Here is a 14,538-nt window from a genome sequence, read left to right on the forward strand (position 1 = left end):
TTTACAATAAAAATGTAACCATTGAATAGTCACTCATATATTTCTTAAATTTTTCTTTCACAATAACTCAGCCGGCTAATTAAAAACAAAACTAAGCATATTAGTTATGATTATCACCTTACAATTGGTTGTTTTGTTAATTTTCAAGAAAGTGACACAAACACATATAATATACTATTAAAAAAAACACATAATATATTAAATTGACTTAATAAAGCCATACTCCAACTCGATACAACCAAACATGCATATGCATATTATTAGGGAAAGGAATGTCGAACTTTTTTTGAAAGAAATAAAACAAGAACTTCCCCATCAATATATTGAAGAACCAACAATATTACACTACTACAAAAGGGTCATTCATGACCATAAATTTATCATCATGAGATTAGGGGTCATTAAAGAGGTATGTCATGATGGGGAAAATTACCACGAATAGTACAAAATCAAAATAATTAAACTTTAAACAAAACGATTAGCAATGACAAAATTAATAAAACGATACAATTGGAAGTAAAACATGAGCAAATAGAATACTGCATAGAACCAGAAACAACAAATATTGTAGAAAAATAAAGAAAACAACATCAAAATATATATAGGTTTAAGTCTGATAAATCGATGTAATCTATAACTCTCTAGTACGTTGAACACCACCAAAATCCTTCTTTATTAATTGAGTAAGAATATGTATAATACAGTCGAGATGAGATTCTCTATTGAGTTCTCACTAAGTGTATCAACTCTCACACTTACACCCAATAATCTTCTTCATGTACAGAAGATTTTTCTTACAAAACTCAAACTCAATCTCTCTATTTTCTCTTCATCTCTCTTTACCTCTCAATATTTTCTCTCTCAAACTCTCAATCTCCTCTGAACAAAGTTTTGAATCTCATGTTTTGAAAAAACAAGTCTAGGTAGTATTTATAGCTTTAGGATCAAGATCCTAAAGTTGGTGGCTGCAAGAAACAAAGTTGTTAAGTTATATTTAGAAACAACTAACTTAACTAATTCCTCTTTGAGCGAAGTCTCCACGTTAGCTTAAGTATCAGAGCCTCTGGGAACATATATAAGCTTACGAACTTACAGACCAAGGATACGTGCTAAAGACACTTCTAGATAGGATAGAGCATGCTAGAGTTGACTATCCGGAATTTCCATTCTAGGATGGACAACTAGCCAACTATAACTCCCTTTAGGAGTGAGGCTAGCTTTCCTGAAGACTGAACCCAGAGTGGACATGATAGTAGTTTGGAAACTTCCTTCCGGACTCGATGATCATTCCACAAGACTGCTTTCAGGACTGGGATCCGCGAAATAACTTTTTCAGAAATAACGTTTGCGGAGACCTTTTTATTTGGAAGAACTATACCACACATGAAAACCAAATCAAGGCACTAATTATTGGATTGAAAAAAGAGTCCCACACTCGGAACCTCTTTCACATCCAGCTGCATGTGCTTGTCTTTTTTAATTGGTATATTTAAATTATTTTTCAAATAAAAAGTATAAATTTGATTATGTGGACCAATCAGGAACTGTCAATATGGCTATTGACTTAACACTTAATATTGGCCAAGTATCTATGGATGCTATAGAAATATAACTTAGGTATTATTACCGTGAAAAATTAAATTTAAATATTAATCTACAATTAAAAATTAAACTTAAATATTTATACCGTAAATTACTCTTTTCTAATTCATCCTAACTCACCAAAACTATGATGTAATTATCAAAATTTTATTAATTATTCAATCATACATTCTTTGTTCGATCTCATACATATATAATACTTTTTAAAGCAGCACTAAATCAAATTTTTTATATGGACAACGTATTAAAGTCGATATATATTTAGAATACAAATCATTTAAAATGATAGAGATAAATTTTAGTGGGAATATACCTCCTATTAAAGATTTAATTTGGAAAAATATATAAAACGATAAAAAAAAAAGCTTTAGTATTATATTTTTCTCATATAGTTGATATGACATTTCACCTAATTATTTGTTTTTTTTACTTTAATTTTTCAACAAGGTAGTTTTCACTTTTCTAAGCATGATTATGCATAGTGTTAATTAATTAAATTGACTCCTAATAATGGTCTTTTTTTAATATTTTTTTCTTTATCAAAGGTAGTGGTTGGATTGCATCCATGCATATTTATTTCATTGGTGATGTTATTTACACCTATTTAGGAAAAATTTTAGTGGGAATATACCTCCTATTAATAGGAATGTCAATGGGGCGGGTCGGATCTGATCCGACTCTGATCCAACCTAATCCAGGTCATATACGGATCTGCCCCGCTGGATTAGATACTCGGATCGGATCTGATCCGACCCGCCTTATACGGATCGGATCTGATCCGACCCAACTTTTTTTTTTTTTTGAAAAAATTAATTTTGTAATTATACCAAAGCAAAAAAAAATATTTTTTTAATCTTTCAATTCTTTTCCAATCCATATAAGTCTACCTAACCGGCCACACACACTCAAATATTTTAAGTTATTTTTTCCTTTTTTTTTTCTTGGCATAATAAATTATTCTAATTAAGTTGAAGCAACACTCTAAATTAAAGTCACTAGTCTTTGTTTAATGTTTAATTTTTCTCACATGTTTAAGTTGAGTATATAATCAATTAATGATGACAGATAGCACTAAACACATATTTGGAATTGGGATTAGAATCTTTTGCCTTTAATTTTTTCCTTGTCCCATCTTATATATATAAATGAAAAAGTGATAGCTAATTTAATATTCTTTTACATTTTTTTTTTTATATTATCTTATTTGAAGTTTGTATTATTAAGTTATAACAAATCAAAACACACTTTCACCCAATTGATAGATATCTATATCATAAATTCATATGTAAAAAAATACACTCACACCATTATTATTATTATTATTATTATTATTATTATTGGAAGAGATTTTAATGGTTACATTTTTTTAAACCATTGGATTACTATTAAATGGTTGTGATTAATTTGGAAATAAAATAAAAATAAATAATAAATAACTTGTAACCTGAAAGTAACCTAATAATTTATTATCTTATACAATTTTAATTAAGATTAATTATATTTTAAAATTAAATTAATTATAATTATTAATTAATTTTTTATAATTTACAATAAAAATGTAACCATTGAATAGTCACTCATATATTTCTTAAATTTTTCTTTCACAATAACTCAGCCGGCTAATTAAAAACAAAACTAAGCATATTAGTTATGATTATCACCTTACAATTGGTTGTTTTGTTAATTTTCAAGAAAGTGACACAAACACATATAATATACTATTAAAAAAAACACATAATATATTAAATTGACTTAATAAAGCCATACTCCAACTCGATACAACCAAACATGCATATGCATATTATTAGGGAAAGGAATGTCGAACTTTTTTTGAAAGAAATAAAACAAGAACTTCCCCATCAATATATTGAAGAACCAACAATATTACACTACTACAAAAGGGTCATTCATGACCATAAATTTATCATCATGAGATTAGGGGTCATTAAAGAGGTATGTCATGATGGGGAAAATTACCACGAATAGTACAAAATCAAAATAATTAAACTTTAAACAAAACGATTAGCAATGACAAAATTAATAAAACGATACAATTGGAAGTAAAACATGAGCAAATAGAATACTGCATAGAACCAGATTCAACAAATATTGTAGAAAAATAAAAAAAACAACATCAAGATATATATAGGTTTAAGTCTGAGAGAGTAATTAATTTGAATAATAATATATAGTGTGGTCTATGGGCAGATCATATATGTCTAATGTTGGTATTCCACTGGCCTTACACCTTAAAAAAATATATTAAAAAGTAAAAATCTTTTTTTTTTTTTTAAAAAAAAAATATATATTTAAAACGGATCGGGTCAGATCCGATCCGTAAAAAAATTAAGCGGGTCGGGTCGGATCTGATCCAAGATCCAATAACTATCCGAATGTTTCGGATCGATGTGTCCGTCGGATCGGATCACTGATCCGATCCGAATGAATGGATCTTTTTGCCATGCCTACCTATTAAAGATTTAATTTGGAAAAATATATAAAACGATAAAAAAAAAGCTTTAGTATTATATTTTTCTCATATAGTTGATATGACATTTCACCTAATTATTTGTTTTTTTTACTTTAATTTTTCAACAAGGTAGTTTTCACTTTTCTAAGCATGATTATGCATAGTGTTAATTAATTAAATTGACTCCTAATAATGGTCTTTTTTTAATATTTTTTTCTTTATCAAAGGTAGTGGTTGGATTGCATCCATGCATATTTATTTCATTGGTGATGTTATTTACACCTATTTAGGAAAAATTTTAGTGGGAATATACCTCTTATTAATAGGAATGTCAATGGGGCGGGTCGGATCTGATCCGACTCTGATCCAACCTGATCCAGGTCATATACGGATCTACCCCGCTGGATTAGATACTCGGATCGGATCTGATCCGACCCGCCTTATACGGATCGGATCTGATCAGGCCCAACTTTTTTTTTTTTTTTTTAAAAAAAAATATATATATTTTATATCTAAATTTATTTTTTTTTTCAAAATTTATTTGTTTAAGATGCATCATTTTTTTTTCTTATATATTTTTATTTTATTTGTCAAAATCAATAAAAAAAAATATATCAAATTCTTATCACATAAAAATGTAATTTTACTATTGAAAAATTAATTTACCAAATTTTAGAAATTCCACTAATATAATCATCAATAATAATGTAGTATGATGATTACATGAAATAAATCTCCTCTAAAAAAATACATGAAATTAACTATAAACTTTTTATATGCTATTCTTCTAGTCTTCAAGATTTACTGTGCACGGCTCCTAATATTTAAAAATAAATATGTTAATAATAAAAGTAAGATTTTTTATACTGAGTCACAACAAATTGTAATTTTTGTAACTAATACTTTTAGTGATGGACCTATTTTAGTCACAATATAATAATGATGATTTATAATTAGTTACAACCTTTTCACTTTTAGTCACAAATTTTGTTGTGATTAAAAATAAGATTTTTTGTAGTGATATTTTTCTTATCAATTTTTAAAATTAAAAAAAAAAACAAAAATGGTTATAGAATACATATTTTTTAAAAACAAAAAATTACTTTTATTTTTATGATTAAAAAATTAAAAAAAAATAAAAATATTACCAAATGCCCCTTAAATAATTAAATATTTAAGAGTCAAATAATAGTATTAATTACTCATTATTATAATATTTAATTAATTAGTATTTTTATTTGATAAACAAAAATTAAATATTATTCTTATTAATTAATAATATGTTTATATTAAATGTAAATTATTGTTGCATACATATATAAAAGTCATATACTATAAAAGTGTAAATTATTGTACAAATTAATATATTTAACAGTGCCTATACATAAATCGATCTATTGTGTATAACATTTGATACTTTACTTTTTTATTATAGGAAATTTTACAAATAATAATAATTATTATAATCAAATAATTAAAATATAGAGTGGCCAGTATGCATATATATTTTTATTTATATATACGCATATATAAGAATTAAATGAGAGAGTAATTAATTTGAATAATAATATATAGTGTAGTCTATGGGCAGATCATATATGTCTAATGTTGGTATTCCACTGGCCTTACACCTTAAAAAAATATATTAAAAAGTAAAAATCTTTTTTTTTTTAAAAAAAAAAAATATATATATTTAAAACGGATCGGGTCAGATCCGATCCGTAAAAAAATTAAGCGGGTCGGGTCGGATCTGATCCAAGATCCAATAACTATCCGAATGTTTCGGATCAGTAATGATCCGTCGGATCGGATCACTGATCCGATCCGAATGAATGGATCTTTTTGCCATGCCTACCTATTAAAGATTTAATTTGGAAAAATATATAAAACGATAAAAAAAAAAAGCTTTAGTATTATATTTTTCTCATATAGTTGATATGACATTTCACCTAATTATTTGTTTTTTTTTACTTTAATTTTTCAACAAGGTAGTTTTCACTTTTCTAAGCATGATTATGCATAGTGTTAATTAATTAAATTGACTCCTAATAATGGTCTTTTTTTAATATTTTTTTCTTTATCAAAGGTAGTGGTTGGATTGCATCCATGCATATTTATTTCATTGGTGATGTTATTTACACCTATTTAGGAAAAAAAGGCTAGGGTTCATTTGAAATTGATCAATTCTATACAAGAAAGTCTTTATAAAGACAAAAGAATATAACAATAAAATAAGAAAAAAGATTAAGTATACTCTTGTAAGTTATAGTAATTATAAGTCTCTAACAAATATTAAATTAGAATATAAGAGAAAATAATATTAAGAGTTACATGTATCAAGCATTATAAAAGGTAACATGCATATCGTTATTAATTTATTAGAGTAATTTAATATCGAGTTATATATATTATGATTTAATAAATAATATAAAAATTCACTAACTACTCATAATATGCGCTACATTGATATAATATTAAACATGGATAATGAGATTATTGATATCGAAGTTACTCGAACATTTTTATTTGCTTTCATTATATTATTTTGATTAAAATTTATATTATTATATGTCAAAATTATATTATTAAATATGATTAATACTACTTTTGGACTCTCTGCATTGTAAAAGTTATTGATGTATTTTGTTAAATAAAAAATTAAATTTTATATTTTCTAAAATAGTACAAAATAATATCCCGAACTCAATTTTAACAATTTTTTTAATATAACTAATTTATTTCTAGCACGAATAGATGCGAAAAAATATAACCAGACTTGTCATAGCACCTCTAGATAATGTTATTATTAAGTTTTATTTTGACAACAAATTAATTCAGAATATTATTTTATATCATTTTGAATTGGATCTAATTTTATTTAAAAAAAACAGAGTGTTTAATCGTCTAGTCATGAACCGACTTTTACAGCTATATATATATTTATATATTATTGGCTCATATGGATTGATAACACCTTTGTTACTTATATTATTATCTCACTAAACTCTCAAGCCATGGCTCTCATCCTCTCTCGGGTTCGTCTATTTAATTCCTTTTATTTACTTTTTTTTTTTACTTCTTAAAATAATTTTGTGGGTTGGTTTGCACTCTTTGGTGTTTGTTTGTTGATATATATTGTTGTTGTTTGAGAAAAAGAAATTAAAACTACTTTATTTCTATCTTAGATTTTACTAATTAAGTCAAAACCCTTAGGAAATTATTAGTAGAGTAAAAATGATGTTTTTAATTTCTTTCTAAAATATAACAATTTTTAGTTTTCCTTTTTCTGTTTAAATATTATTTTTTCCTCAAATTTTAGACTTCAATTTTCTCTTTGTTAGAAAAAGGGAAAATTTTCATTTATTGTTTGAATCCAAACATGAAAAAAAAAAATGAAATCTTATGATTTTTTTGTTCATCCTAAAATCCATAATCCAAACAAGGAGTTACTGTTTTAATTTTGATTTTTACTTAAGGCCTAAATTAACATAGAGATGGCCTGAGATGGATTCACTCTTGTTTGTGAGTTTGATACATAAATATATATATATATATGTATATATAAATATATATATATATTTATATAATTATGATATTATTGCAGGCCTTGTGTGGATTGAAATTACCACAGATGTACGGACATGCAACATTTTGCATGGAAAGAGTCCTCACTCCTAACAATAACACTTTCCTCATAAATGTTGGTTTCTCTATCTTTACTACAACATATATATAAATATATATATATATATTTATAGATATATATTATGACGAAAATATTATCAATATATAAATAAATAATTATATTGTAGTGTTTAAATATTATGATCATGTGTTGAGTATTATTGGAGAATATTGTCTCACATGGATTAAATGTAAAAGTATTGAGTCATATATAAGAACATGGGCTACTCAACTGATTGTCAATTGGTTTTGAGATGGAACCCCGTGATTCTCATCAAATATCGTAAGATATCTGATGATTTTATGTTATTTAAATAATTAATTGGGTGCTTTTTTTTTAGTTTATTTATTGTTTAAAATGTTTTTGCAGAATAGTAAGCTGCTAAACTGGTCTAAGCAAATATCCATAATGGCGTGTGATCTTTACCAGGTAATTATTTATGAATAAATGTAAAATAAAGATGTAAAATAAATGTAATTATTTTGTCCCGTGATGTACTTTCACGGAATGTATTCCGTAGTACATTAGATGGGTCTCAGGGTACATTAAATGAGTGTCAGGGTACGTTTATACTTTTTAATCCTAATTACCCCTAGATCAATCTCAGCCGTCAGATCAAATAACTCCCTCATCTGACGGCTGTCGTACATCACGGATTACAATCCGTGAAAGTACAATAACGGGACAAAATCATATCCCATAAAATATATATTAATAACATAATATTTGCATGATCAAAGATTTAGTCTATTATTATATTACTAAAAAAAGCATCTTATATATGGTTTCAAAGTTTATTTAATGAAATAAAATATAATGTGGTAATTTTATTGTTTCTTGTGAGAGATATATTTTTAAAGTGCCAAAGTGTCTTTTAATTTTTTTTTTTGAATAAATTATATAAAAGTGATTACCCTCATCAATGACAACTATTCCCTTTTTGAATTTCCATATCTAATCATATATTCTAGAATAATGTGTTAAAGTGTATGGTGTCTACCACTATAAAGTATTATATTTTACAATTTAGTCTCATTTATTTTAATTTGATAATAATTATATATTATGGTTATATAGGATCCTACTTTTAAGTTGACCTATAAACTACTAGTAAACGTGCTTAATGAGTAGTACTATAATCCAAATAATAAGGATAACAAAAAAAAAAGTAATTAATTATTTCTATATATTATGTACTTCAAATGAGAATAATGTATAATAATTTTGAAGATGACCTTATTATTGTTCAAATTTTTACCAATTATAAGGAACCAAGAAGAATAATTAGGTGGAGTGAAAGTGATCCCACAAATTCATCCACAGATAATATTGGTAAAAATGATGATAATCCTTATCATAAAGCCACCATTGTTTCAGTTGAGAAGATTTCTGATCATTCATCAAAAGATGACACTTATCATATTGTATTTGATCATAATGGCCAATTTACCAATCGATACTTGGAAGGACAATATTTTGGTGTCATGCCCTCAGTAAGTTAATAATTAAGAATAAATAGATTCATCAATATGTTCTTGAGATAAATGGTTTAATATTTGCACACACATTCCTTGTCATTTTTCTTTAATTACCAGGCCAAAAATGTTTCTAAACAAGGCGACGCCAAAAAGCTTCGTTACTATTTTGGCGCGTGTTCTAGGTATGGAGAAAATTTCGACAACACAACAACTAGCTTATGTGTGCGTCTAGTCCCTAATAGAACTAGCGAGTTTCTATGCAAATTAAACCCCGGAGATGAAATTCAAGTTACAGGCAAGGGCTAATTATCTCGTGATAATCAAATTATTTGAAACTTAACTCGAGTATACATTATGTTGATGAAAAATGTGAAATTAACCGCAGGTCCTACTGGTCATGCAATGCTTTTGGGAGATCGAAACCCTTACACTACACACATATTTACGACGTTTGAAACTGGCATTGCTCCATTTAGAGCTCATGTCGGTCGTCTTTTCAATAAAAATAATCATGAACAAAAATATTACGGGAAGGTTTTGTTATTTCATATAGTGTCTAGTAATGGTAGTATTTTATACAAAGAGGAATTTGAGCAATATCAAAAGGACTACCCTAGCAACTTTCACTACATAGTAATAAAAAAAAATATACATCATTTTAGGATGATCAACAGAGTTAAATGTTTATTTAGAGATCCCGAAATTTTTGGAGATCACTCTAGAGATGTGTTTAATTTGTTGCATAATAAAAGAAATGCATACATATACCTAGCTGGGCCGAGAGAAATGGCAATTCCAATCGAAAATACTTTAAAGAATGTTGCGAAGAAAGAAGGAGACGATTGGAGAAAAACATTAGAAAGATTGAAACATAATGAGCAATGGCGTGTTCAAGTCTTCTAATTAAGTGTTGTTAATTGGACTATTACAAGTGAATTTTCCAATTTAGTAAATTTTCCAAGTCAAAAACCTACTAAGATGATGAGATTTTTTGTTAATAGTGTGATGTTATTAGAAAACAACATTTATTCCGATCTCTTGATAACATGCATTTCATGTAATCTCTTCTTTTCTTATGGAAAATCACTTGTTTTTCCTTAATGATGATGAGAATAAATCAAAAGTAGTTTGAGTTGTAACTTGCTAATTAACAATACTAAAAACGGTTACTTTAGTGACAACATTTTAGTTACAACATAAATTTTTTGTGATTAATGCGACTTTTAGTCACAACAAAAAGTTACTTGTGACTAAAATATAAGTTGTCACTAATTTAGTTTTAGTTACAATAAGTATTATTGTGACTAAAAACACATTTAGTCACAACAAATTATAATTTTTGTGACTAATACATATAGCCACGGACTCTTTAGTCACAACATATGAATAATAATTTATATTTAGTAACAACTCTTTTATTAATTGTGACTAAAAGTAAGATTTTTTTAGTAAGGTATTGTTTACCTTTTTTTTCTTTTACTAACAGTGATCCAACTCAATTATTACATATTTTGACTGGTTTGAGTAGTTTTCAAAATACTTTCATCATTAAAGTGACACATTGTCCCCAATGTGACATTAAAGAAAAAGAAAAGGAAACTTAGCTGAGCGCCACATCAACTAGCGGTTGACGCCCATAATAAGCGTCATACAAGATAACTTGAAAATTGTTGTTGTACTAGCCTTCAAGCTTGAAAAGTGATAAGTTTGAACCCAAGTCAGCACTAACAACATAAGACTTTGGATGATGATGAGCTTGGGGAGAAGCCTTTCGTAGCTTGTAGATGATATAATATGGTGTTGATGAAATATATAAATCCATTGGTGGTTTATTAGTCAATATCATTGATGAAGTCGAATCAATGATACCATGTACTTCCTCCTCCTCCAATGTCACAATATCTACACTTTCATCTAACAATCCTTTTTTTTGTTGCTCACTCTCCACTTGGCTATCCATACCCTTGCTTGTGATTTCATATTCAATGATTTCCTGATCATGGATGAATTCATTCTCTTCCATGATTTCATTCACTGCACGACATTCATTATTTATCAAGTAAGAATTTGATATAGCCAATTAATTTTGAGTCAATACCACTTTAAAAGAATCTTCATCTTCAATTGTAGGTTTATTATCTTCCTTCACTACTATAATATTGCCTTTTAGTGACACTATTTAGTTACACGCACAAAAGTGCGGTTTTGTGTAGGTCACTAAATAGTTAGGAGTGATTTTTTGTGACATGCATAATTAGACTCTAAATTTTCAGTGTTAGTCTCATGTAATGTATGTCACTAAAAATATAGAGTGTCACTAAAGAGTAAAATAAAAAAAAATTTATTTTTATTAATTTAAAAATCTATGGCATATAATGACGCGCTAGGTGCGATTGGATAAATATTTCCCGACTCACTTAGCGCGTCACTATATGATAATGCTATTTTTTAAAAAATAAAAATAAAAGTACAGATGTAATAATTAATTAAAAATATAAATATATATATATTTAAGAAATTTTTACATCAAAAATCTGTTTTGCACATTTTATTACTGTTTTACTCCTACACGCCTACATCAACATTTTTACTTACCATCTTTATTTTATTACAATAATACCACTTACACACCATTCTCATGCACAGACACATGTGTCATCCCCATCACACATCAATCAACTTCCACTCTCTTCTTTCTCTTTTTTCCTTTTCTTTTCATTTGATTTTGGATTTTCTTTCAGTTTTTTTTTTGTTTGGAAGATCAATAACCTCCATTGTTGAAGCATAACTACCCATTATTCATCACGGTTTTTTCTCTCTCATTTTTTGTTCTTCCAAAAAATTTCAACTCTCACTCAACCCACGATTCCTCAAGTTTTTTCCCTCTCAGTTTATTCTTGTTTCAAATTTCTTTATAAAATGGTCATCACTCGTTCATCCTCATCTCTTTCCCCAGTTCAGAAAAAAAAATCGAAAATGGGCTTGAAATCTTTGGCTAACAAAGCAAAGGGTAAACGTCCGATTGTTGAAGAGGAGGATTCTAATTTTGATCCTCCTTTGACCAAGCGTGGGAGGCCACATACTAAGAAGAAATCGAAGCTCAATGTGGAGGAGCAAATGGTTGAAGAAATTTCTAGTGAAAAAGCTAGTGCCTCTGCCGAAGTTTGAACAGAGGTTGGTTTTCAGTTTCATTTTCGTTTCCCCCCATTTTTAAACATTTTCTTGTATTTCCATTTCATCGTTTTGGTTTTTTCTGGTTTGTGATATTTTAGGTTTTTCATTTTAAAATTTCGTTTGGTTTTCTTTGGATTTTTAGGACTTTATTTTTGTTTAATCAATTTTATTTTGTTCTTGGGTTTGGCATTTTAGTTTGTTTCTTATTACTTTCGTTCCATTTTTGTTGTGTTTTATGTTCTGTTTGTGTTTCTAGTTTTTTTTAGATATTTTGAAACATTTGTTTTTGTTTTAGTGTCTCTAATCAGTGGGTTTTAGATTTTTTTTTTCTAGTTTTTTAATAGTTTAATATGTTTATGTATGATGTGTTTTGGGAATATTATTAGGTATAGTTGTTTGCTGTTCTTTTTTAGGTAACAATTCGATTTAGATGTTTGTAGTTTATATTCGTAGAGTTGTTTATGCTTGTCAGTTTGTTTTTAGTTTTTTTATAGTTTTATTATAGTTTGTATACTTGTTTATTTACAATTTATATTTATTGCTGTTAATAAACTATAATAAAACTAAAATGAAACTATTAAGAAACGTTTAAATTTATTTCAGAAACTAACTATTTCTCAAAGTGTTTTCTCCTTTTCTTATTTCCAAAATAAATTCTTGCAAACAATTGAATTAAACTAATATAAAATAATGATGCAACTGTAAATCAACTTGAAAAACCACAACACTTAATTCAATTTAATATAGTTGTGGTCATTGTGCTTTTTCATCAGTTTTATTTGAATCAGATCAATTGAATTAATAGTTGTATTTTTCTCGCTTTGGTTTCATTTTGGTTGTTTTGCAGTTTTGAAACGAGCGCGTATTTTCATCTTCATGGTTCGCTCTGTACAGCTGAAGGCTTAGTGCATGTGGTATTTTTGTAAATATTTGTATGTGGACTGTATAAATGTTTAATGGGCCGGCCCAAAGTATTTTTGTAATTTTTTTTCCTTTTTTGTATTTTTTTGTTTTTTTCCCTATATTTAATACGTTACATGAAAATCGGCCCTATCACGTCACGTCAGACGCATGGGTTTTTTTAAAAAAAAAAATTAAAAACACAACAATTATATAATATTGCATTTATCTTTTTCTCTAAAAAAAAAACCCTAAGTGATTTCCCCCTCCTTAAAAGGAGCAGATGCGGCTGCCTCATTAATGTCTTCCAAATATCACAAATGAAACCCTAATTTCTTTTTACAAATCTCATTTTCTCTCGCTATCTCATAGTCAGACCAATATGGTGTTCCAAGAACATCGATAGTCAAAGGCTCAAAATGTTTGAAGTGTTGGAATATTGTCTATTTTCTTTTGGCTGATTAGCAATTTTTGACATGTACTAAATTATGCCCTTAAATTTTTTTGGCCGTTAAAAATTCCCCTGAACTATTAAGATTGTTAAATTTAAGGACTTTTGTCTAATTTTAGTAAAAAAAATTCTAACATGGATGAAAGTTCAGGAGGCATGATTTAGTACATATCAAAGTTTGAGGAGTATAATTTGGTAGATATCAAAGTCTGGAGAGCATGTTTTAGTACATTAACCATCACTGAAATAGTAAAATTGAATGAAATTAGACAAAAGTCCTTAAATTTAACAATCTCAATAGTTTAGGGGAAATTTTTAACGGCCAAAAAAGTTCAGGAGGTATGATTTGGTATATGTCAAAGTTCAGGCGAAAAAATTGCTAATTAGCCTTTTCTTTTTGTGTATAAAGAAATGTATTCTTTTTTTACAAAAAAAAAGATAAATAAATAAATAAAAAACAAGAATTCATTGTAAAAATTCTTTTATTGGCAAAAGAATTCATATTTAGAGTATATTATATGATTTTATTGATAAAATAATTTATATTTAGAATATATTATATTGGGTATGATGATGAATGAAAGCTAATTGTTTAATTAATTAAATTTATTTATTAATTGCTCTACGAATTACATATGGTTTTACTTATTTAGGGATACTATATATTTAGAACAATAAATAATAGTATAATTTATAAATTTTATATTTAATTATATTTATATATATAATTAATTAAATTATTATTTATAATATATAAAATTTTACTTAAAAGTATTAA

At 27.1% G+C, this 14,538-nt stretch overlaps 1 protein-coding gene across 3 annotated transcripts; it reads left to right on the plus strand.

Moving 5' to 3' along the window:
* The first annotated feature begins 6,969 nt into the window (after positions 1–6,969).
* Positions 6,970–10,296, plus strand: LOC133038951 (ferredoxin--NADP reductase, root isozyme 1, chloroplastic-like). Of its 3 annotated transcripts, none has more exons than XM_061117662.1 (6): positions 6,970–7,107; positions 7,677–7,772; positions 8,127–8,186; positions 9,026–9,250; positions 9,353–9,530; positions 9,621–10,296. In XM_061117662.1, exons 1-6 carry the CDS (start codon positions 7,087–7,089, stop codon positions 10,136–10,138), a joined length of 1,098 nt encoding a protein of 365 aa, XP_060973645.1. In that variant the 5' UTR covers positions 6,970–7,086; the 3' UTR covers positions 10,139–10,296. The 3 variants fall into 3 exon arrangements, with proteins under 3 accessions (XP_060973645.1, XP_060973647.1, XP_060973646.1); XM_061117664.1 differs by having other exon boundaries at positions 8,132–8,186; XM_061117663.1 differs by lacking the exon at positions 7,677–7,772 and having other exon boundaries at positions 7,008–7,107.
* Positions 10,297–14,538: the final 4,242 nt, after the last annotated feature.

This window comes from Cannabis sativa, chromosome 6, assembly GCF_029168945.1.
Source record: "Cannabis sativa cultivar Pink pepper isolate KNU-18-1 chromosome 6, ASM2916894v1, whole genome shotgun sequence".
NCBI classification, from domain to species: Eukaryota; Viridiplantae; Streptophyta; class Magnoliopsida; order Rosales; family Cannabaceae; genus Cannabis; species Cannabis sativa.